Source organism: Populus euphratica, unplaced genomic scaffold (genome assembly GCF_000495115.2).
Source record: "Populus euphratica unplaced genomic scaffold, PopEup_1.0 scaffold2401.1, whole genome shotgun sequence".
NCBI classification, from domain to species: Eukaryota; Viridiplantae; Streptophyta; class Magnoliopsida; order Malpighiales; family Salicaceae; genus Populus; species Populus euphratica.
Window position 1 is genome coordinate 1 of NW_011502194.1, and position 24,338 is coordinate 24,338.

The following is a 24,338-nucleotide window of genomic DNA, read 5'->3' on the forward strand; positions in this document are numbered from 1 at the left end:
AATTTGTAGATTTTGAGAGACTGTGATGTGTGTTTAACAAGATATTAATTGTTTTAGTTGAGAAAAAAAAAAACATGAGCACACCTCAAAGTAGTAAATTTGTTTTATTAGTTAATGAAGGTATTAGGATCATTTGGCTTTGGCTAATCCTATGGATAAAGATACAAGTAAATCAGAATTTTGATATATATTGGATAAATTTCATATCAAAATCCATAAAAATAATCTAAACATGAAATTATTTTCATTTAACTTAGTAAAAAAAACTGAAATGAATGAGAATATTTTATATAAGTTGAGCTTATAATCATTAAATCCAAAATATTTCAATATAATATCAAGATGAAGCTATCAAAACTTTCAACAGGTTTAAAATGAAAGAGGTAAAAATTTGAAAACATAATTCACATGAAAATTACATTACATGTACAATAAAAAAAGAAGTTTCCATGATTGAAAACATTTTACTAATTGGAAACAATCTAGAGGGTGAAATTGGGAGTGAGGGGTGTACTCAATTGAAGTCTTTGGTGCTTAGATAAATGAAGAAATTATCTAAATCATTGTCTCCCTCTCAACCAAAATTGTGACTTTGAACATCCTAAAAGCTTGAAATAACAAACATACTAAGAGATTTACTGTAGCCCCTCTTGTATATTTTTTTTTTCTCCACCGCTGCCTATCAAAAAATAAATACATTTTAATTGAAGATATTTTAATATTTTTACATAGTTTATAAGCTAATATGAAATATTTTTATTCATTTAATATTTTATAAACAGTAAAATAATCAAAATACTCGTAAAAACAAAAAAATTATTAAGTGGTGTCACTTAGGCGTATTTAGATATTTTTCTTTTTTATACATGATAAAATTACATTTAATTATTGGTGATAGAGGTATTTTAGTCTCTTATTAATAATAATAATAATAATAACAATAATAATGATTGTGATATTGATTATTAAAATAATAATAGTATTAATAGAAATGTTGATATTATTGTTATTATTATAAATAATATTAGCAATAAATAATTGTGGTGATGATAATAAGAAAAACTTTTTGTTATCTATACTACTATCTGAAGACAGTAATTAAACAAGTAAATTAAATTATTTTGATTGTTTTCCAGACCAATCTTAAGGATTTAACTAAGATGTCCAGAGAGTGAAATTTGCAGATTTTGAGAGACTGTCATGTGTGTTTAACAACATATTAATTGTTTTAGTTGAGAAAAAAAAAACATGAGCACACCTCAAGGTAGTAAATTTGTTTTATTAGATAATGAAGGTATTAGGATCATTTTGGCTAATCCTATGAATAAAGATACAAGTAAATCAGAATTTTGATATAAATTGGATAAATTTCATATCAAAATCCATAAAAATAATCTAAACATGAAATTATTTTTATTTAACTTAGTAAAAAAAACTGAAATGAATGAGAATATTTTATGTAAGTTGAGCTTATAATCATTAAATCCAAAATATTTTAATATAATATCAAGATGAAGCTATCAAAACTTTCAACAGGCTTAAAATGAAAGAGGTACAAATTTGAAAACATAATTCACATGAAAATTACATTACATGTACAATAAAAAAAAAAAAGAAGTTTCCATGATTGAAAACTTTTTACTAATTGGAAACAATCTAGAGGGTGAAATTGGGAGTAAGGGGTGAACTCAATTGAAGTCTTTGGTGCTTAGATAAATGAAGAAATTATCTAAATCATTGTCTCCCTCTCAACCAAAATTGTGACTTTGAACAACCTAAAAGCTTGAAATAACAAACATACTGTAGCCCCTCTTGTATTTTGTTTTTCCACCACTGCCTGTCAAAAAATAAATGCATTTTTAATATTTTTATATGGTTCATAAGCCAGTATGAAATATTTTTATTCATTTAATATTTATAAACAGTAAAATAATTAAAATACTCTTAGAAAAAAAATTATAGAATGGTGTCACATAGACATATTTAGATATTTTTCTTTTTTTATACATGATAAAATTACACTTAATTATTGTTGTTAGGGGCATTTTAGTCTCTTAATAATAATAATAATGATTGTGATGTTGATTATTAAAATAATAATAGTATTAATAGAAATGTTGATATTATTGTTATTATTATTAATAATATTAGCAATAATTGTGGTGATGATAATAAGAAAAACAATAATTTTAATAATGATAGAGTAATAGGAGTAGTGATAATAATAATAATAATAATAATAATAATAATAATAATAATAATTAACCTCCCAAGCATTTTCAAGTTTATAGAGTGTCTCTCTTCTTGAAAGCATGCCATTTAGAGTTTGAAGATCATGATTCGTTTGCAAACTTCAAAGACAAGCCAAAAAATAAAATTAAAAAAAAAAAACCTATCATTCACGTTTTCCCTAGACACTCCCAGGCATTTTCAAGTTTATAGAGTCTCTCTCTTCTTGAAAGCATGCCATTTAGAATTTGAAGATCATGATTCATTTGCATACTTCAAAGACAAGCCAAAAAAAAACAAAACCTATCATTCACGTTTTCCCTAGACATTCTGTGCGTATTCACTGGCTGGCTATACTACAAACATTCTATAACTTGAAAATACAATCCCACTTCCTCCCTTCTGTCTGATCTTCTCCACACAATCTCACCCCTGTTCTCTACTGACTATGCGTGCGAACGTCACTCTACACTGCCCAAACAAAAATCCAAAAATCTCTCCAAAATAATTTACATTATACACCCACCACCATCACCTCCTTGATCTCTTCTTCGCTCTTCCAGCACCCCCAACTCCGACCTCAGAATCATCGTCCTCTCTCCCTCTCTTCCCTGTCCCACCACCCGAATCCATTTGCTTTTTCGGTGGCCTTCCTCTTTTTATGTTTCGACTATCTTCTCCCAAACCTCTTCCTTTCGAACTCCTAGTTACCCTCTTTGTTATCCTATCTGCTTCCCTTCTTCTCCTCTTTTTATCCACCGTTTTACTATCTTTACTCTCATCCTCCGATGAGGAGTCTTCGGCGTCGTTCTCCGTCACTTGACCTGGAGAATTTTGCTTCATTCTTTTCAAGAAGCTTGCTGCTCCTAGCTTCTTCCTGCCTGTGCTTTCTTTCCTATCTACCGTAATCTCCAACGCGTCATGTGAACTTAGTTCATTACCGCCATATTGATGCTTTATCTCTCCGTTCTTACTGCTTGCTCTAGAGTTTCTACGCCCCGAGACTGACCTCTCTTTTGTTGTTTTCTTCTTTAAACCCTTCTCCTCGATCCTCACAATCGAGACTTCAAGCTTCTTTTCATTTGCCTTGGGTTTTTCTTCAATCTCTGCATCTTTTTTATCATCTTTTTTACCAGCACCTTCAGATATTGCTTTTATGGAACTGTGTTTGCTGCAGGCTACCATAGTGAAAGTAGATTTGTTAGGCTTTGAAAATGAAGCAGAATATTGTTCAGTTGCAGGTTTGACAGCCACAGGCTTCGGTTTCGGTTTCTGAAGCTTCTCCTTCATTTCCTTCAAAACAACAGCTCGAAGTTCATGCGCAGCAAGATTTTCTGGTGAGTTTTTTCTGAAGAAAACGATTGCATTGTTCAATAAAATCAGGAGATCCTTGAACAATTTTTTGAAGCATTTGGAGTAGACCCCTTTATCAAGCCTAGATTGAATCATTTGGAGATCCATGTGCTGCCGAATCAACTTCTTGTACCTTTCAGATTCCTGCAAAACAATATTATTATTGTTGTAAATAACATCAGATACTGATCAGAAGTACCATAACGAATAAAAAAAACTACTTTTTATTTCAAAATTCCCTCCTGAACACGCAGGGTCACTAGCAATCACTGTTGAGCCATTTGACACCAAACAAAAGATGTTGCCTATTCCAAAGAAGACATGGAATCAATTTTGCAGGAATATTGTGACTTTTATATCAGAATTATGGGAATTCAATTAATAATTCAGATTATTCTCCACTGTATTTTTAACCTTTATTTTTAATTCCTCGGCCAAAATCACATTGAGTTTGACTAATAAGCTTAGATTATAAACATAAGTTGTTTAATTCCTCGGCCACAATCAAATTGAGTTTGACTAGTAAGCTTAGAATGTAAGCATAAGTTGCCTTCGACGAGGAAAGAAAATTCGTGTGGCATGTCAAAAGTGGCAATCCACATCCCACCCGACCTAAAATAAATAAATAAATAAATAACCTTAAAATTTAAGCTAATTATGTTGAATTCAAGTTATGAATACCCAAAAAAACCCAATTATATTGGTTTGGGCATCAAAAATCTATAGCCATTCGGGCTTGGGTCAAGTTTAAATAACTATTTTGAGCTTGAGTGCGGGAATGAATAATACAAAATCCATTCCATCGATATCATTGTCATCCCTATTTCCTTCCTCCAAAAAACTAGAATACGTGACTGGGGATTGCTTTGTTTGAAAAACAAGCCCAAATGCTATACAGAGCAAAGGGCCCAAAACCCACCCTGTCCCTTTTATTACCAAGCAACTGAGAACACGTGCGATGAGGTCATGAACCAAATAGCCGTCAAAAAGTCAATATTCCTGACCGTACAAAGCTGGCTTTTATGTCCACCAACAGATCGGCAGTGGTGGTGGTGGTCATGTTCAAGCGCTCATTTATAAACAAGATTGGAACGACTAAAATTTTTTGACGTACTTTTGGACTATGGACGACCTGAAATTACCCCCTGCACTTGAGAATATTTCCCATCTCAGAATATATTTTCTAGGTACTGACCATAGCATATTCTATCCCCACAACTAGCTATTTCACCTCTTGAAAATGTTTAAGATTAAGATTACGTTCGATACAAGACTGATGGGGCTGGAAATTACTTCTGTACCATAGATGGTACAAGTTTTTGAGCGAGGTTAGGTGTCAAGGAAGATGGTTGGGGTCTTTGCAGGGTAAATCTTGCCCACAAATCCCAGAAATGGCTGTCTCAAATCAAAATATTTTTAAATTTTTCTAATTATTTTATACCTATTTTCACTAAAAATCCATCTTTGAATTTATTATCACACCAAATATACTTTTAAAAAAACGTTTTACATATATAAAGATTATTTTTCAATTATTCACTTTCATTTTCTAACCTCACACCAAGAGTCGCCTAAATCTTTACTACGGGTCGGAATGAAAAGAAGAAGAAGAGAGAATTAAGAAATAAAAAATGATAAAAGCAGGATGATTGAGAAATATCATGGCATCTATAAAGTTTGCGAAGGGAACGAGTTCCATACGTGAAAAGCTGTTTGTCCTAGCAAATAAGAAGTTGATTGGCTAGGTGGCTCCTAGCTAGTCAAAAGGCATAGAAAGACGACAACAAACAAAATTACAAAACCGAAGATAAGAGAAAAAAGGTATCAAAATATTTCAAACCATGTAATTGTTTAACGTAAAATCTTAACATTGAAGCATCCTTAATTTCTTGTCGATGGATTTAATTAGGTGGTAGACCGATTTGAAACCTCTTTTGTGGTTTCTAACTTGTAAGACTAGATCTTGATTCACACAAGTTTTGGACGACAGAGAGACCAGACGAGCAAGAAATCAGAAAATGGCATTTCAAAACTTATGATTTTCTAGAAAATTATATTATTAAAAGAAAACGGAATACATGCAGTCTATTTCCCAATATCTAGCTCCTAAATCTTGCTCTGCAGGAAAAATTCCCTATTGGCCAGAAAAAAAAAAAAAACTCCACTTCTTCTGCAAATAATACTTTAAATTATGAATTAAAACATTTGCGTGGAATCATATCCAATCCCCAGCCACGAGAATCAGTCATGTTTGAATAAAATATTTTGTTAGTCTAATACAATAAATTGGGTATTATCTAATTACCTTGATTAAAATCTAATTTGATTTAAAAAGAGTTTCTAAAAAATATTATTTAATTTTTAAAAAAAATCTTAAAATAATATCATTTAATTGACTTGGATTAATATCAATCTATAATTCAAACCTTGAATATGACCATGATACAGTTCAGTTCGGGCTTAATAAGTTAGGTATAAAGCTTAAAAAGCCGAATGGATCAGTGACGTGAGTCAACACGCAGACGTTATATTGATATTATTTTCTTTTCCGTTTATGAACAAGGCAAAGGGCGAAACATTACGAAAAAACATGGCTTTCAATTCACCTGAGCCAGCTGTTGACCGAGCCAGCTGTGTATTAAATAAAGGTGTTTTGCCTTGCGGTTACAAAATGCTTTTCAAAAACTTATTCTATCGCTGAAAAGATATTTAGAAATATAATAATGAATGTTTTTTAAAATTATTTTTATTTAAAAATATATTAAAACAATATTTTTATTTTATTTTTAAAAATATAAAAAAAATAATTTATTATTTTTCAAACTAATAATTTACTAAACACCTTAAACAGACAAGCAAGCAACAACTGCAATTATCTTTAACCGTACTTAAAAAATCATTAACGTTATTTTCAAAACTCTTACTTTAGACCCCACCTAGACCAAGATGCATTCCATCCTCACCGTCCACTCAGATCTAAATATCTAATGTACGGCACCGCAAAAATGAAATTTAGAAACAAGGATGCCCATGCATTGCAATATTAACCTCAACATCCTCCTCAAAAGTATTCTCCCCACGATTTAAATTACCAAAACACCCTCACATGAACACGGTCTGCCTCCTCTATAACACCTCAACAGTCCAGTGCCAAGCTGTAATTGCAATTTTTTTTATTAAAACGTAATTAATGTTTTACCTAATAGTGTTAACGCGAACCTTCATACCAACTAAAATAAGAAAATTAAGCTGGATTCCAATTAAATTAAACTTTTATTAACTTATATTTAATTACATTTTAATTAAATTTTCACATCGTGTGAATTAAACTCTTGAATCACATCGATAAAATTATTTATCCAGTTATTATAATTATCGTCGTGGAATAAATTGATACAAGAAATAACATAAGTAGCATGATTTTAATTTTAATTTTTTATATCATATGATCATGTAAACTCTCATTAACTTAAGTTTAATTAAATTTTCATATTGCGTCAATCAAATTCTTATATCATATGTTAGTACAAGGTATGACATAAGAAGCATGATTTTAATTTTAAATGTTATATCATATGATTATGTGTTTTTTAATTTTACTTTTTATATATTTTATATTTTAAAAAGGAGTAATTTATAAAGATTATAAGAATATTACCTGGCTTCGGAGCCGCTTTTCAAAGATTGAGCCGAGCTGATGAGAGCGAATAATCTCAAGAAGTTTAAGCCATGGTTCAGATTTGACGGCAGGCAACTTTTTCGTGGCGGGAGAAACCTCATCATCACCACCCTCTCTCTCCTCCTCTCCACTGCTACTCCCTTCTCCACTACCACGACGTCGTTTCTTCTTTTTCAGCGACAAACTCACTGAACTTTGCACGTCACTATTATTATTATTATTACTATTATTAACCTGTTTAATATCCTTCTCTTTCTCTTCCCGCTTGGACTCCCCTACTGACTCACCTAACTCGTTCGAGTCAGGACCGAGTACACCCACCCGACTCACACTCTCAATTTTCATTTCCTTTTTCGGTTTTTTATCGTCGTCATCTTCTAACTTACCGTTATATGACCATTCCCGCTCAGCTTCCGGGTCAGATCCTAACCAAGCCGGATCTGGATCATCCTTAATCGCATCCGGTTCAGGTTTTACCTCTGTATCCTCGTTTCGTTCCTTCTCCGCTTCCGCCTCGGCTTTCTGCGGCTGTTGACTCGTCGAATTGGATTCATTGAACGATCGTTCATCACCATCACCACACTCCTCACCGGTCGCTGATTTCCCGGCGACAGTCTCTGAAGAAGCCTTCGGCAGATCTGGTGGCTTCTCCTTCTCCTTCAAGCTCTTCTCTCTATCCTCTTCCAATCTCTTCACCTTCATTTCAAGCGACCTGTCAATCAACACCGAACACAAAACTCGTTAGATCTCAAAACAAAGCTGAAACCGCATCTTTCAAAGACCAAACCGGTTTTGTTTACTGTTATTTACACGATAGATACGTCGCGCTGATGGACTTCACGACGAAGCTCATCGACGCGAAGTTTACGGAGCTCGTCAACTAACAAAGAAGCGGTGTCGTTTTGTAGCTCCGTAGGGAAACCGAAACGTCGTTTGAGATCATCGAACTTGTCAATACAGTTTTGTGAAGTGAGGGAGGACAGAGTGGAGGTTCTGTTAGATACTTCCATAGCTATGGAGTCCCAACTATCTGTTCCATGCCGATTCACGGCACACGCTAGCAGTAACTCCTCTAACGTGCCCCATGGCGTTGACGGTTGCTGAAGCGGCTGTTGTTTAGCCATGAAGGAAGAGAAATGTCGACGTACAAGATGAAGAAAAACGCTTCATTTCATGGTGTTTAAGATTTATTTGAAGTTAGGGTTTTTGTGCTCTGATTGATTTGATCTGTCATATATAAACAGTCTGATTGTTAATGGACGACGACGATGAATTTTTCTTCTCTGTTTCGATTTTGCTCTTGTTTTCGCGGTTTTGGGTTTGGCTATTTTTCATGGGCTTCTTAAAAAAAAGCTTGCAATGGAATTGGATTTTGGGGTTGGTGAAATGAGAGTTTAGTCCCTGTAGATGTAATAATGTTACACTTTGGATCCTATAGGTTATCCTTGTACGGTTGTAGTTTAAACTAATGTTCTTGGCCTGATCTTGCCCGACAGTTCAATCATGCGACCCCTTAATCTAGGACTAGGCTTGGACCAGGTTTTATATTCAACCCGGTAGTGGCTGAGTAGATAAACCATGTCGATTTGAACCTAATTAAAATTAGTTTATTTAAAAAAATAAACATGTCATTTAATTTTTTTAAATAATATCATTTTATTTTCATTTAAGTTAATCTAACTTAAACCACTTAATTTTTAATTTGAGTTATGAGCTGAGTTTGATTTAATAAATATGATTTAAATAAATAATATTATTAAACTTCGTTATGCTGGGTTAGTAAAACTAATGGCTTGCTGATCCAGATCTTAAATTAATCTAAATAAGAATTAATTTTATAAGTTAACCTATAAAAATCTAGTTTTATTTTTAATTCCTTTTCAAAATAATTTAATTTTAACTTTTTTAAAAAAAAAACATTAACCCATTCAACCCAAACCCATGACCGGAAGATCAGGTTTAATGAATGGTTTTTTAAATTTCATGATGATACCCTTATGTGTTTTACCTCAAAAAAAAAAAAAAAGCAAGTATTTTTTCAAGTTTGCCAAATTTCACTAGAGCGGGAAAGGAAACCTTCATCTCGAAAATTCCTCTCACTGATAAAACACAGCTATTACTTCTGCAACTAACAAAAACACTTTCAAGAATCTTGCTCTGGGATTTATTTTTATTTTTTTTCCTTAAGACTCTTGAATCAGAATACTTGGAAGCTGTTTTTTTTTTTTTTTTTTTTTTAAGATTATGAGTAGAACTGTAAAGAGAGAGGCAGGGAGTACTAGCACTGGAAACCCAGGTGACTTGAACCAAGAACCCAGGGAAGTGAAGCGCGAACGAGTTACTCGGAGCCGAGGCAAGTCAGGAGTGGAAGAACCGAATCAGCAAATGGACCGGCGAGTCCTCCGGTCCATGTATCGTACCTTACAGAATAGAATCAAGGGTATTGATTATTTCTTGGTTTCAAATTGTTCAATTATTTTATTTATTTGTAATTATTATTTATTTATTTAATTTTCGGTTGCAGATAAGAGAGATGATTCGACGAGACACGATTTGGATAGGTTTAATACTATGATTAAGGAAGTTGAAGACTTGCATAAATTTGGTAAATTTTATTTTATTTTATTTTGTTCTCTACAGAATTTATTTTTATTTTTGAAATTAATAATTAAGAGAAAATCTGATTTTGTTTAATTGTGCTTGTAATTATGCAAAGAATGTTAAGATTTATGGATTTTCGTGTGAACCGATGTTGGGAATTCAGTGCAGAAGCCAAGAGAGCAAGTTGCAGATGCAGAGGCGTTATTAGGGTTAGCTAACACATTGGTGTCTTCTGTTAAGTCACAATCAAATGAGGGTATTACACCTGCAGATTTTGTGTCCCATTTGATTGAAGAGTTTGGACAGCAAACTAGGAGTCTAGACAATGATGAGGATGCTCCGGTTTCAATCAAGTGGAAAGATCTTGGCCTTCTTGTTTCTCCTATTTTTCGGAATTGCTCGGGGGTTAGTACGATGTGAGTGTCTTCATTTCGTACCCTCTTATACCATTATTAGTCTGAGAAACGCTAGTGAAATTCGATCACTGCTGGTGCTTAGAAATGTAGCTAACGTGGTGTCTTGATCATGCGTGTATTATATACATGTTGCACTGCATGTGCATATGAGCATTGACAGTTGCAATAATCTGAACTGTCATTAGTGATTACCTTTTGGTGCTTATGTTTTCTTGATGATGTTTTGTTCAGGTTGGGACCAATGAATACGGAGTTGAAACAAAGAAAGGCAGTGGTTCATAGAAAGCGTACAAGGCCAACTGAAAAGGCTCGGCCTGAAGAGGTGATACTCCTTTTTTTCTCAACTTTAATGTTGATTTTGATTGCAAGATTTTGATTACAAGGCCAACTGAAAAAGCTCGGCCTGGTTGGGTATTATGCTAGTTGCAGAGTGTGGGAACGGGGAAAGCAAATCCTGTTTCTATTTGCAGTGTCAATTGTGATTTATAAGTTTCTCGTATTTGAATAGATGCAAGGTGTGTGTTAAGTGTGTTCCAAAGTTCAGTGATCCATAATTAGTTGTGATATGTGGTGTCTTCCAAAGTTCAATGATCCATAACTAGTTGTGATATGTAGTGTGTTCCAAAGTTCAATGATCCTAAAAGTTTCTCGTATTTGCTAAACTGTAACTATGATGTGCACAATTGATTTTCCCATGATTTTCTTGCGAGAATGAGCACTGATACAAATTAGTGGTCCTGTGAAATAGGTTGATGATGCTGGAGGAGAAAAGAAGACAGATACTGATAAGAATATGAAAATAATCTTTGATATCTTAAAGGAGAAGAAAAGTGTTAGACTTGAAAATTTGATCTTGAACAGAAGGTCTTTTGCAGAGACTGTGGAGAATTTATTTGCACTCTCATTCTTAGTGAAAGATGGCAGGGTTAAAATTGTTGTGGATGAAAGTGGATGCCATTTTGTTTGTAAGTGTATTTCTTCAGAGTAAATTTAGATTTTATCTTCATTTGATTTGTACTTTTTATATATTTTTGCTGTTGGCCTGACTCTTTTTTGTCACTTATTTCTTCAGCACCTAGGAATGCTCCAGCTCCCAGTTCTGTTATGTCAGGGGAGGTTGCTTACAGACATTTCGTCTTCAGATTTGACTTTAGAGATTGGAAGGTAAGGAATAGGAATTTGATTTTTTGTGCCAACAGAGATGTCTAAGATCTGTTTTGGCAATAATCGATTTGCAGCTGATGAAGGGTGTGGTGCCGGAAGGCGAGGAGCTTATGCCACGTAGGGAAAGTTCTGGTGCTTCTCAGGTGGAGCCAGATGCTAACAACACTCAAGGAACACGATCTAGGACACCCATCAGGAAATTCTCTAGGAACCGTGGCCTGGTTGTCCAAGAAGATTCAGTTGTCGTGGAAGACTCTCCCGATATTGATGATGATGTAGATGCAAGAGCCACTGGCCTCATGAGGTGCAGGCGTAAGCTTGCTTGAATGAGAGGCTTTCTTAATGATAGCAAGTTATGGTAGCAGCTTCTATTTTGGGTTGCATAATGCGTGTATATATACAAGTAAACCTGGCGTATTTAGGCTACTAGGTAACAATTTGCAGTGCCGGCTGCAGTTTCAGGCCGATGCTGTCTTTTCGCTTTCCTTCTGGGAAACTGATCTTCAAGTTACAAGCAACTTCTTTAGGGTTCTATGCAAGGATGATTTGTTAAACTAGCCCACTAACCTCAGTAGTCACTATGCATATTCGTCATGAAAGACTAATCTAAGTTCTTAGGGACATTTTGTACTTTGGTGCATTACTGTAATCTTTTCAAATCAGTTACTGGTTTTTGGTAGGTTATTATTATGCCTTGCCTCTTGAATTGGTAGATAATGTTAGCTAACACAACGGTGCCACAGTCATACAGTAATACTAGCAAAGTGTCATCGAACGTCCATAAGCAACTGATTCACATGAGTCAATTGGTAGATAATGTTTGCTTGCAGCATAAGCTGAAAGGATTATTTGCATGGTGATCGCGTGGGGAAAAAAAGAGATGGGAATTGCAAACAAGAAAAGGGATCTACAGGAAATATAAGTTAAACATTGCAAACATTGTCTGCAACTATCGTTGTCCCTCTAAAAACAAATTCTCATGCAAAAATTAGGGCCGCTGGCGATGCCAATGAAGGGGTGGATAAGAATAAGGCGGCAGCACTATGTAATCGAAGTCTCACTTGGTGGATCAACCTCCCTGTAGTTTAACCTTGCTGATTGTCTTTTGGAATGTCAAGGTCTTTGAATATTGGACTGTCAACTCCGACACCCATTGTGTTGAGGCCATTGTCAACATACATAACAGTACCAGTGACTGCAGAAGCCAGAGGTGATGCTAAGAAGGCAGCAGCATTGCCCACCTCATCTGTTCGATCAGTTTTGTAAACTTAGTAATGACCATCGGTTGAAGAAAATGAAGAAATAAAATCTAGTGGTAGGGAACTACTCAAGATCACCTGCAGATAGCTCTTTTTGCAAGGGTGCATTGGCTAATGAATATTCAATCATAGTATCAATAAATCCAATTGCTTTTGCAGCACGGCTTCTTAGTGGACCTGCGGATCAAGAAAGTTGAGGCAATAGCAACAAAGGAGAAACTTGTAAAAGTACTCAAATCTGCTGATATCAAACAAATCCCGACTACAAGTGTAGTGTAATTTAGTACCAACTTATAACTGCACCAATCCAGAAATGGGACAGTGAGAGACGGTGCTAAAGCAATTGTGTTATGTATTGCAGAGACTCAACTTGCCAGTGAATAATATCTTAAGTGTTACATATAGCAGAGACTCGAAAGTTTTTAAAGCATCTAGTTATAGCTATTGTGTCCTGATAAAGAGCAGCCTATCTAGTTATAGTTATTGTGAACAAACAAAGAGCTACCTGTCTAGAGAACTGAGTTGAGAACGAGAATAAAAAATACATCAGAATTTATATTCCAATCAACTAGGGTTACTGAACAAGATGGGCCCAAATTATATTCTGTGGATATGATTACATCTTGATTAAAACTGGTTGATGGAGGTAAGGCCATGGGCAGTGGTACAACATCCTAGTGATCAAAGATAAACTAAAGGCATTGGGTTCAACAGGATTGTTAAATTCTGTTGAAAAAGATGAGAAGTTGATAGAAAATTGAGGGGTGAGTTACCAGCAGATATTGTGTTGACCCTGATCCTGTTTTTCCTTCCTGCTTCAAATGCAAGCACCTGTATAAGAATAAATTAAGTCAAGAAAATCCAAGTTGCTCTGTATATTCATACATCAAGAGCAGAGGTAGAAAGGAAACAAATACTTACACGTGTGTCACTTTCAAGTGCGGCTTTGGCAGAACTCATGCCTCCACCATATCTGCATACAAGAAAAATTCAAACTATAAGCTATGAAAACTCATAATTGTGCGACTCCAGAAGATGAAAACATCAAGATAAACATACCCTGGTATGATCCTCTCTGAAGCAATGTATGTGAGAGAAATAGATGAACCACCTGCATCAACATAAATCTGTTTAGATCATGTTTGCATGTCTAAAGAAATTAGAGATGTAACTGAAAATGCTACAAGATTATACAAGAAAGAAGCCATACCTCGATTCATAATTGGAAGGAAATGCTTGAGTAAAGAAACATATGAGTAACTGGACGCAGAAATGGCTGCAAGATATCCTTTTCTTGATGTTTCCAAAAGGGGTTTGCTGACCTATTAAGATGCTCATTGTTATGTAGAAAATATAGAAATTCATACAAGGTTCAATATGAGATTTTCTTTAACCTCTGGTCCATTGGCAAGCGAGTGCACAAGGATGTCAATGCTGCCAAAATCCTGTTTAACAGATTCAGCAACTTCCTGCAAAAAAATGACCATATAGAAGGTCACTGGATACATAAATCTGTAGTCCATTATAAAAGTTGAAAATCTCTAAGATGACAGAGAAACCACATGCTAAACATGTCGTGTGGAAATTTAAAAAGCAAGCAAGGTTGTCTGGAATTCTTTATAAGACAACGAAACATCCAAACAATCTATATTCAAGGGTAGAAAACTAAACAACAAGATATCAAAATCTTTCAGCCTGAGAATAACTAAAATCTGATCTACAAGTTTGAAATTTTTCGGTAAAGCAACACAAGGTAAACAATTTAAATCATGGAAATGCAATACAAGGTTAACTGGGGCTCTTGGAAGAATTCAACATGATAAACAAGGGAACTACAAATTTATGGGCCCATACCTGAACAGTCCATTTACTGGATCCAGCATAACGTTTATTTGTTTTCACCTGCAAGAAATAACATAAAAGCTTGTTATGTCAAAAGATGTTAGACTGATTTCATGTATTGCACATAGACTATATTCTTCTCGTCCATTACATCTTCAGGTACATCCTCAGGGTTGTCAAACACTGCATCAAGGGGGTATACTTTGGTGATATCCATCAAAGAACCATCTGGCAACCTGAAGAACCGGATAATTGTTAGTAGATTCCCTTTATAAGTCTCACATTAGAGCATAAATTAGATAACCTCTAGCATCTTACACACGAGATTCATCAAATTTCCCCCGTCTCAGGCTTGTTTCAAAAATGTTCAAAGCCTGCAAAAGAAGCTTCCATGTCACTAACAGAATACTTTTACATGGCATAGAAAATTTAAGCAAACAAGAAAAAAGATATTGTAAAGAAGAACGGTAATTGAACTACTAACAGGCACCCATGTTCCGACAAGAATTTCAGCGCCTGAAGCAGCAAGAGATTTTGCTATGGCCCAACCATACCCATTGTCATCAGCTACACCAGCAATAAATGCCCGTTTACCTAAACATTGCTTTTAGTTTAGATGATCACGGCTTTGCAGAAGTACTCAGTGTATTCAAAAGATGGCACAAAATGGCCTTTTTAGTAGCATGCAAACCTAAATATAGGCAATTCCAAGGAGAATCTCAGAAATCAACTTCAGGCTAAAAGAGGTCTGGCAAGAAGATGACTGATTAAAATAGATGTTGAATCCATCATTTATAGAGGGAAAAAAATGTTTTCTAGATTCTGCTTCCATAAATGCTAAGAGCATATGCAGGCAAAGAGTTGAGCATTCTAGCCAACAAATAGAGAAACAAGAGAAAATCAAACGTACCTCTCAAATCAATTGGCAATCCAGACACTGGCTTGCTGTCACTAGATTCAGACATTGCCTTTGTCACAGCCTTATTCAATTTAACTGAAGATGACATGAAAGTCCTTTGGAAAGGCTGGATAGACGATATATGAGAACTGCTTGCAAGCTTGGCCCATGATGCCCCTTTAGAACTGGCTCCAAGAATAGCAGCACCTGCCTTGACGACTCTGTGGGAAGAGGAAATGCAGGGCCTTGCAGTTGCCATTTGAAGGCCAGAAGCCGCAGTTGCCGCCATTCTTGATAAAAATAACTTCTTAGATGAAAATTGAGACCTGCAGAACATCCAAAGATCATTCACCATGCTTCACCACATGAAATCCATCTCTATAATATCATCTCAAAATCCTGCCAAGACTAAGCACTCCAAAGGTAGAAATCCATTTATGGATCAAGAGTCATGAACCGAAGCATATTAATTACTAATTTTCAACATTCTATGTCACGAAAATTTGGCATTTGCATGCTATGCTATCATGAAAAATCACTGTTTTCTTCATAAGAAATTATTTTTTTTAAAAAAAAAACTTGCTACTCTCCATTCTTGTGACTTCTTGTCATCTTAAAAAACTCTCACTCCTATGATGAACAAAAAAACCACCTCTATGAATCCAAGGAAAGAAGATAAAATTGAATAGCAAATCAAAATACTTGACTGGAACCAAGCTAATGGGGCCACAACATAAAGAACTGCACCAAGAAAACTAACATTATGAGCTAAACAGAAAAACTACAAGCTAAAATGTGTACTTAGTCAAGATCTAAAAAGAACATATCTTCAATTAACTTCAATCATTCACAAACACCAACCAACATGAAAACAAGCAATTCAACTTCATAATCCACCAAACCATCAACCCCAACTGGCTCAAATCTCATATTCTAATTACAAATCCAACCCAAATTAGGGAAAAACCAATAGATTAGGCATTAAAACACGCACAAACAGAGAGAAAGTAAGTGAGGGTCAGCGTGTAAGCTACCCGTGGAAAATGTAGACAGCCAATGTGAAAAATTAGCTTAGAAAAGAAATGGGTTTTCTTCTAAAAAGCTAATAAAGAAGAAAATTTTGCTTTTGGTGAGAGTTACGAAGGAAATGTAGAGCGTTTTTTAAGGAGAAGAGAAGGGTTCTTGTGGGTTTTTTCGACAAGATCGAGGCTCCTAGATTGATTGAAAGCTGACTCTCCTGTTCTGTTCTGTTAGTTTAGTTGCTGTTTCATTTCTGGTTGTTTAGCCTGGTGGCTAAAAATCAAGGTTGGTCCTCATATTTTGTTACATTTGATCAGATCAAATTCTGTACTTTGGATTAGATTAGGTTTTAATTTCAATTTAATTTGATTTTGAGACTATTTATCTGATTTCGTTACTAGTTTACCATCCAGGTGAATTCAATGTGGTAATGATGTAATTGGAAAGAGGATTTGAGATTGCATTTAATTGAAAATCGAGGGGCTGATTTGAGTTAATTTAATTTTAGAATCTGGTTTGATCAAATACATGAAGTAGAGGGATTATATGTGATATTTAGCAGTGATCTGGGCATCATAAAATGCTGTATTGATTTGGTGGGATTCTGTAATTTAATTAGAAGATGGGATACTCAGCGCGACGTTTGGCCTTGTAACATATTGATTAATGGGTGGCAATAGGCATGGTTACAAAAACGTCGACCTTTTCAATGATTTAAAATTATATTATAATAATAATAATAATAATAATAAATAAATAACCATTTTTTTGCACCCATTCGAATCCAGACTAAGCTAGGATTAATAAATAAATCAACTAGTTAATTCATTGGGCCAAATCTTAGAACTAGAGTTATAGTTCCTTGTCAAGAGTTTGAAACTTATACCATGAAATAAAAGTTATTCAATTACTATAGATTATAAATCCATTTACCTAAAATTTGCAATTATTTTTCTTAGTGTAATGCAAACCAATAGTATTAATCTCTTACAATAAATTTACCTGACAAATGAAAAGGTTCATCGTTAAAATTAGTCATTGATCCATACATGAAACCTTAATAACTAAAATTGGCCGAGGTTTGAGAAACCTGTCCAAAAGAAAACAAATTTGTTGGGATGGGCTCTTGGTTAATGAACAATTCAATGATGAGTTAAGCCCAAACCCAATAAAATAATTTTTCCAATATGCCCAAAAGATAAAATACCCCCCCATCTATCCATGAACCTCATTTTTTTTTTTTAATTATTATTATTATTTGGCATGGGGATAGTTTACGGTTAACAGGAAACGAATTATAAAGCATGGCGAGCATAGAGATTAATCCCAGCCTGCTCTCACAGCTTAATTTGATAACTCGATGGTTCAGAACATGGTTTATATCGAGTTTTAAAAATAAATTAGATAGAAATTTATCTAGTTAATCTAATAATTAATTTATAATTTGATCAATATCTAATCTATTTTTCAAATTTTTAAAAAAATATTATTATTTTAAATTAATCAACCTCATTCATGTAAATTTACCAATCTTATAACCTAAATTCTGAGTGAAGTTACACTTCATAACTCTGAAGGTGAACACGATGAGAAGTTTAGGATCACTTACCAGCTTCAGTAGGGCATTCTTGTTTTTTGATAACTACATTTACATCATAATTAAATTAGTCAGTATTTAGAAACTCTAAAAATTTAAATTTTATTTTTGTTTAAAATTAATTTTTTTATATTTTTAAACAATTTTAATGTGTTAATATCAAAAATAATTTTTAAAAAATAAAAAATATTATTTTAATATATATTTTTTAAAATATTTTGAACTGGAACTCCTAACACTCTCTGTTATCACATTAAAGAAACCGTTTAGTAGTCTACCTTACACGTTTTGAGGGTCTTATATGCCTACACCTTTTAGAGGATTACAATGATCATTTTTCTTATTTTATTGTACATAATTGTGTTTCGAAAAGGGCGAAGGAAACCTATAAACATACACGCAGTGAACTCATGGGGATGCCACATGCAATATGAACAGTGTACTGTCTATTGGTGGGCACTAGTATTGTAAAATGAATTAAATTGTGTTCTGTTTTAAAAAATAATTAATAGAATTAAAAAGAAGATGTTTTTCGGAATGAATTAATAAATATTAAATTAAACATAGTGAACACTTTCAATAATTAATTAATTAATTTTGAAACTAGAGGAATTATCTTTAATTTAGTTTGAAAAGTTAAAGGAAATAATTTACAATTCACTCTAGTATAGGATGGAACATTGTAACCAAGATTCAATTATTTTTTATGTTTATTTACTAATTACCTTATGTTATTATTATAGATGACTCTCGTTAGGTTTAAAAAAACATGGTGAGCTAGAGTTAATTCCAAATTTATTCTAATTTAAATTTAAATCAATTTTTTTTAAATAATATTATATTAACTTGAAAATAAACAATGGGTGGACGAAGAGATTCTCAGTATCACAAATGGTGGGAGACAGCTTATATATCTAATGATAAGATGAACTGAAATGGACACTCTCCGGCCCTGAATACATGATTTGATAAATGAGGGAGGGGGATATTGCACAGTATAATATTATATGGCCCCGTCCTTATCACTTTTTCATCTTTGTTTTTCTCTCTCCCAATTCTTTCATAATGTTTTCCTCATGTGTGAGTTAATATATATATATATATATATATTGAAAATCCTTTTTGAATGCTATTGTCGAGGAAATATAGGTTTTTATTGTTGCCCTAAGAGTTGTGGCTTCGTGGTTAGGCGTTCGTTCAATTATCATTTGAAATAATTTGGATTCGATTCCTCTTATGGTTGGAGAAAAACATGACTGTTAAATATTATATATTTGAAAAAATTATGATTCGAAATTTAAATCTAATTCGACATATATTTTAAGTTAAATAAAAAAAGATATTAATTTGATAAAATATTACTTCTAATATTATTTTAATAAAAAATAATTAATTTAAATTAATTCAGTAATTTAATGATGCGAGACGTTTTTAAGTCCACCTCCAAAACCAGATTGACAAAGTCTCATAATTAGAAGAAAAACAACTCACTTTATTTTTATGTATGAGATTGGCACTGTGTAACATCTCTTTACATTGACAACTTTCTAGTTTTTATGCATTTTTCTTGTTAGGTCTAACGCGTTTTCCTATCCAAGTCTAACGCTTATATCTGTTAAATAATATTTATTTATATAAAATTAAATAGTATTTTTAATTTGATTTATATATAATTTATTTATATTTAGATTAATATAAACACTTATAATAAATAGATTAAAGTTCTTATATATTTGATTTGAATTACTTTAATATAATATCATAACCTAATTAATTAAACCTTTAGCTTGTTAATTTTATGGAATTCGTTGCCTCTATAAAAATCATGTTCACCAATGTCAGAGCCATTGTTGGTATCAATACATTCCTTTAAAGCTGAACTTCATATCTATTTTTCTAAACATCATATATGAGTTATTTGACTTATTAAATGATGAAGAATGAAAATTAAAGTTTTATGTTTGCGGCTGAAGAATTAATATCTAAAACTTTTATTTTGGATTTTTTAACTTATGCTAATTTAGTATTAATGTTCAGTCTCTGTAGTTGTTTTGGTATTTCTTCTTCTCTTTAGTTTTTGCAATTTAATATTTGTGTTTGGTTTCTATAATTTTTTTTGACATGATGTTTTATCTTTCGCTTCATCAAAATTTAGTATTTTGACTTTTTTTTAACTTTTGTAATTTGATATTTCTATTCTGTCTCTGCATTTGTTTTGGTATTTCTTCTTCTCTTCAGTTTCTACAATTTGATATTTATGTTTTGTTTTTATATTTTTTAGAGTGGTATTTTATCTTCTGCTTCTGTAAAATTTGGTATCTCGAATTGCATTCAACTTCTGTAATTTGATATTTTTGTTTTGTCTCTGCAATTGTTTTGGTATTTCTTCTTCTATTTAGTTTTTATAATTTTTTTAAAAATGATATTTTGTCTTCCACTTCTGCAAAATTTGGTATTTCGACTTTCCTTCAACTTCTGCTATGTCATCTACTACCAAAGAGATTATTTGATTACGTTAATTACTTATTGATATAAGAGTTTTATTTTCTTATCCTACGCCTATATATTATGACAACTAGAGTTCTATTCAAATTGCTTACAACTCGGTTTTTCATGAGCAAACCAAACACATTAAGATCAATTGTCATCTTACTTGTCATCTTCTCAAGCATGACATCATTACTTTGTCTTTTGTTCATTCTTCTTTATAAATTGCAGATTTCTTTTTAAAACGCATTCCATCTCTTGTTTTTATTTTCTAGTTTGCAAACTCTCAATGCTTGTAGCTGTCGTATCGTGAGTTTGATGAGAAATGTTAAATAATATTTTTCTAATCTTATTTATTTAGGTTAGAATAACATTTTCAGTCTAACCTGTATATAATTTCTTTATATTTAGGTTAACTTAAACACTAATAAATAAATTATTGAGAATTCTAGCCTCCTTTTATATTTGATCTAAATTACTTTAATAATATCCACAAATATTTGAATGAAAAATAACACAAGGTAACATTTATTTATTTATTTAAAAAAAAAAAGGAGTTTAGAGAATGGAAACAAAAAATGAGAGAACAGGACCAAGATAACTAGGGACTAAACCATATATATATATAAACACGCACGTATAGCGCGATGTTGTGCAATATGTAAAAAGATTTTATTAAACTCAAGTGAAGCTTTACTCTCACTAGACTGAAATACAATAAAATCTTCTTTTTTCTCAACTTGACGAAAGATTCAAATAATTTTAGGTTAAATCTTGTACATAAACAAAAATCCTACATTGTAATCGCTGAAAAGGTCTTCTTAAGAATCAATTATCAAAATAGATTCATCTTTGTAATTCAATCTTGATCTAAGCCAGATGACCTGCTAAACTCAATGGCATATGCATGCAGCCAAATGGCACCTAACCATTTACATTCACAAGACTTCATGGTTAAGACATTCAACTGAAGCCATGAGCAAAAAAATGGGAAAGATCGAGTATCCTAGTTAAGCAATTTTTTGTCACTCAGCACCTGTTTGGGAACAAGGTTGCAACTGCAATTCAACCTCATTAATCTGCACCCCAAACAGCCTAAACCCTTTTTGTTTAACCTTGTTTTTCAATATTTCCTTCTCTTCCTTCAATTCTTTCCCATCCTTTTGCAACTTCTTTCTCATATTTTGCCTTAAAACGACAGCCAATTCTCGTTGCACATCCTCCGTTTGGTTAAACCCGTCAACCTTGCCGCTTTGGCCATTGCAATAAACTACGTCAATCATGGAAAAGTATTGGCCTTGACCATGTTGCTCTTGTACCTTGTTCGGGCAGGCACATGTATAAAATATAATGATGTCTTTTTCCTTCAATTTTTTCTCCTTAACAAACCTATTCCAACCCTTTGTGAAAACAAAGCTTTGGCTACTCCTCCAATAACAATATCTAAATTTCCAAGACTTCATGAACCTGTCGTAAAATATGAGTTCTGTGTCATCTACCCCAGCAGTATTTAGTACCCTATCATCTTCAACATCTTTAAAAATATAGGGGAAGTACTTAACAGCAAATTTTTTGGGTATCACAAGTCTATTAAGCTTCCCTACATCACTTGGTGTTAGATCCTTTTGAAAAAGTTGTGTGCATGAGAGTTGTTCATCATCTGCATGCACCCTCCTTCCATTGGGATCATCACTTCCACCAATTTCTTCTCTTTGTGATTGTTTCATTATAAAATCCACAAAAATCTGTTGATAAGATCCATCTCTAATCATATTCAGAATCTCTTCGGTACTATATTGGTTTTGGAAGCTAGGCTCTTGAACATTGCGGTCGTTCCATGGAAAATTTCGATGTGAATCCGTGCTTCTGAGCTTTATGGCAGCACTATCATAGGCCATAGCTGCTTCTTTCTCGGTCTTGAATGTTCCTAGCCAGATCCTTTGATGATTTGAATATATTTGTGCACCCCAATGTCCATTTTTTTGTGGCACAATGCCTTTGAATTTTGCTACATTACCGATATTGCTATGAAGCCTTCCAAGTTTGTTGCTTGTGCTAAATGCCAAAGTTTCCACATTGATGATGGGACTTTTGGCACTTGAAATCATGCTTGATGATGCATCTTGATCTTCCATTGCGGCTCCAATTTGAAACATGAAGGCATGTAGAATATACAATTGTTTGAGCAAAATAGCAAACGAGGCAACAAACTTACCTACATTGGAGGAGTAAATGTTGCATGAAACATGAGGGAATTTTTATGTGGAAAACAAAACAAGTTAGGTATCATTTGACAGCCGAATCAAACAAATCACATTTTTCAAAACAAAAAAAAATATTGTTAGGATGAAAACAACTAATTCCATTGAAAAATTTAGAACATAAATGCAATATCTTTGCGAGTAAAAACAAGTTTGAAAAGGCCTTTTACCTTAATTTAGTCAATTGTTGTTTAGTTTGTTACTTAGGTTAGTTGCAAGCTTGCACACATATCTTCATGTTTAATGTATTTTGTTAAGTTTGAGACCCTGAAAGGTTGATAAAAAATAACTTGGCTGCTTATCACTACTAGAAAATTAATGAATATAAATGAAAATATCAAAAGAATATTTTTATTAAAAAATTATTGATGAATTTTACCGAGAAAAATATTTTTTTAAGGGAATTACAGTAGAAAAAATATTAAAATAAAACAAAAAAATGATGTTGTGCTATTTTTACCAACGAAATTACTGACAGAAAATTCCATCGGTAAATTCATTGGTAAACTATGAACATTGTTTATTATATCAATTACAAAAAAAATCACTAACGAAAAATTCCGTCGGTATTTTCAAGAGAACTTTGCAATTGTTTACTTTCCTATTGTAGTGTTAATTAATATTCTTTACTGACAAAATCAAAAATGGATTGAAAAGTCATCGATATTATTTGGTTGTCTTCTGAAAAATTTTGATTAAATTAAATATTATAAACAGAATCCCCGACAGATTGAAAATTATCAATGATATTTGACAGTTTTTGAAATTTTTTTATTAAATTAAAAATTTAATTAAAAATATTAATGATAGAATCACAAGACATAATAATTAAAAATATTAATATTTAATTATCTAGCAGTAGAACTGTCGATAAAATACCATAATAGAAAACCTAGAATCCTTAATTTCACAACAGACAGGGCTCTTTTTTTTTTATTCTTTTTCCTCATATGTAAAAAAACATCAATATCCATTTCTTTCTCTTCTTTTCTCTCCTCAACTTCTTCTTTTCTCTTCCATGCTCTGATATATATTCTTCTTCTTTTTTCTTTTTTATTCTTAGTTTTTTTAATTAATATACGTTATGAATTTTTTTTCTTTCTCTCTTGTTAGCTTCACTTACAACTATACTAAGGTAAGATTTTTTTTCTTTTTTTTTGTGTTTTTTTCACTATATTTGTTTTTTATTTTATTTTTAATTATTTTTGTTCTTAATAATTATATGAATATTGTTGTATATTTTTTTCATATGATTTTTTTCTTTTTTTTTCCAAGCATTTTTAGTATTATAGAGTGTTGATTTATATTAATTTAATTATTTTATAGTTTTGTAAAATGAATTTTTTTAAAATATTTTTAAATAATTAACAATAGAATTACATACGGTATATTTCCAAGGGAAATACCAATAGAATAAAGTGGATATTTTTTTATGGGCCTTTTTTGTTATTAAATCCATCGGTAATAATTTTTTTTTATTACTAACAGATTTATTAAAGAACAAAAAATTACTGACAAAAGTCACCAACAAA

The 24,338-nt window shown here is 32.7% G+C and overlaps 4 protein-coding genes across 6 annotated transcripts; 1 reads left to right on the plus strand and 3 right to left on the minus strand.

Moving 5' to 3' along the window:
* Positions 1 to 2,469: 2,469 nt before the first annotated feature.
* On the minus strand, positions 2,470 to 8,624 carry LOC105118942 (uncharacterized). The gene is made up of 3 exons (XM_011016998.1): positions 8,072 to 8,624; positions 7,241 to 7,973; positions 2,470 to 3,726 (listed from the first exon to the last, which is right to left on the minus strand). Exons 1-3 carry the CDS (start codon positions 8,383 to 8,385, stop codon positions 2,761 to 2,763), a joined length of 2,013 nt encoding a protein of 670 aa, XP_011015300.1. The 5' UTR covers positions 8,386 to 8,624; the 3' UTR covers positions 2,470 to 2,760.
* Positions 8,625 to 9,274: 650 nt separating this feature from the next.
* On the plus strand, positions 9,275 to 12,424 carry LOC105118944 (non-structural maintenance of chromosomes element 4 homolog A-like). 3 transcript variants are annotated; one of them, XM_011017001.1, is made up of 8 exons: positions 9,275 to 9,701; positions 9,786 to 9,866; positions 10,026 to 10,278; positions 10,510 to 10,600; positions 11,027 to 11,243; positions 11,351 to 11,442; positions 11,517 to 11,816; positions 11,968 to 12,424. In XM_011017001.1, the coding sequence occupies exons 1-7, from the start codon at positions 9,506 to 9,508 to the stop codon at positions 11,766 to 11,768; spliced, it is 1,182 nt and encodes a 393-aa protein (XP_011015303.1). In that variant the 5' UTR covers positions 9,275 to 9,505; the 3' UTR covers positions 11,769 to 11,816; positions 11,968 to 12,424. The 3 variants fall into 3 exon arrangements, with proteins under 3 accessions (XP_011015303.1, XP_011015304.1, XP_011015302.1); XM_011017002.1 differs by having other exon boundaries at positions 11,517 to 11,813; positions 11,965 to 12,424; XM_011017000.1 differs by having other exon boundaries at positions 11,517 to 12,424.
* On the minus strand, positions 12,212 to 16,719 carry LOC105118943 (enoyl-[acyl-carrier-protein] reductase [NADH], chloroplastic-like). Its single transcript, XM_011016999.1, has 13 exons — positions 16,476 to 16,719; positions 15,454 to 15,767; positions 15,028 to 15,137; positions 14,862 to 14,917; positions 14,695 to 14,779; positions 14,556 to 14,603; positions 14,096 to 14,170; positions 13,912 to 14,023; positions 13,761 to 13,812; positions 13,623 to 13,674; positions 13,475 to 13,532; positions 12,780 to 12,878; positions 12,212 to 12,688 (listed from the first exon to the last, which is right to left on the minus strand). Exons 2-13 carry the CDS (start codon positions 15,728 to 15,730, stop codon positions 12,528 to 12,530), a joined length of 1,185 nt encoding a protein of 394 aa, XP_011015301.1. The 5' UTR covers positions 15,731 to 15,767; positions 16,476 to 16,719; the 3' UTR covers positions 12,212 to 12,527.
* A 4,851-nt stretch (positions 16,720 to 21,570) lies between these two features.
* Positions 21,571 to 22,680, minus strand: LOC105118946 (AP2/ERF and B3 domain-containing transcription factor At1g50680-like). Its single transcript, XM_011017003.1, has one exon. It carries the CDS (start codon positions 22,678 to 22,680, stop codon positions 21,571 to 21,573), a length of 1,110 nt encoding a protein of 369 aa, XP_011015305.1.
* Between the last annotated feature and the right edge of the window lie 1,658 nt (positions 22,681 to 24,338).

Excerpts from the sequence above, each read along its gene's own strand:
- LOC105118942 (XM_011016998.1), bottom strand. The coding sequence starts at position 8,385 with ATGGCTAAACAACAGCCGCTTCAGCAACCGTCAACGCCATGGGGCACG. Across the intron at positions 7,974-8,071 it reads CAGCGCGACGTATCTATCGT|GTCGCTTGAAATGAAGGTGA; the intron begins GTAAATAACAGT and ends GTTGATTGACAG. Across the intron at positions 3,727-7,240 it reads AAAAGCGGCTCCGAAGCCAG|GAATCTGAAAGGTACAAGAA; the intron begins GTAATATTCTTA and ends ATTGTTTTGCAG.
- LOC105118944 (XM_011017000.1), top strand. The coding sequence starts at position 9,506 with ATGAGTAGAACTGTAAAGAGAGAGGCAGGGAGTACTAGCACTGGAAAC. Across the intron at positions 10,601-11,026 it reads AAAAGGCTCGGCCTGAAGAG|GTTGATGATGCTGGAGGAGA; the intron begins GTGATACTCCTT and ends CCTGTGAAATAG. Across the intron at positions 11,244-11,350 it reads AAGTGGATGCCATTTTGTTT|CACCTAGGAATGCTCCAGCT; the intron begins GTAAGTGTATTT and ends TTATTTCTTCAG.
- LOC105118943 (XM_011016999.1), bottom strand. The coding sequence starts at position 15,730 with ATGGCGGCAACTGCGGCTTCTGGCCTTCAAATGGCAACTGCAAGGCCC. Across the intron at positions 13,533-13,622 it reads CACTTGAAAGTGACACACGT|GTGCTTGCATTTGAAGCAGG; the intron begins GTAAGTATTTGT and ends ATTCTTATACAG. Across the intron at positions 12,879-13,474 it reads GGTCAACACAATATCTGCTG|GTCCACTAAGAAGCCGTGCT; the intron begins GTAACTCACCCC and ends CTTGATCCGCAG.
- LOC105118946 (XM_011017003.1), bottom strand. The coding sequence starts at position 22,680 with ATGGAAGATCAAGATGCATCATCAAGCATGATTTCAAGTGCCAAAAGT.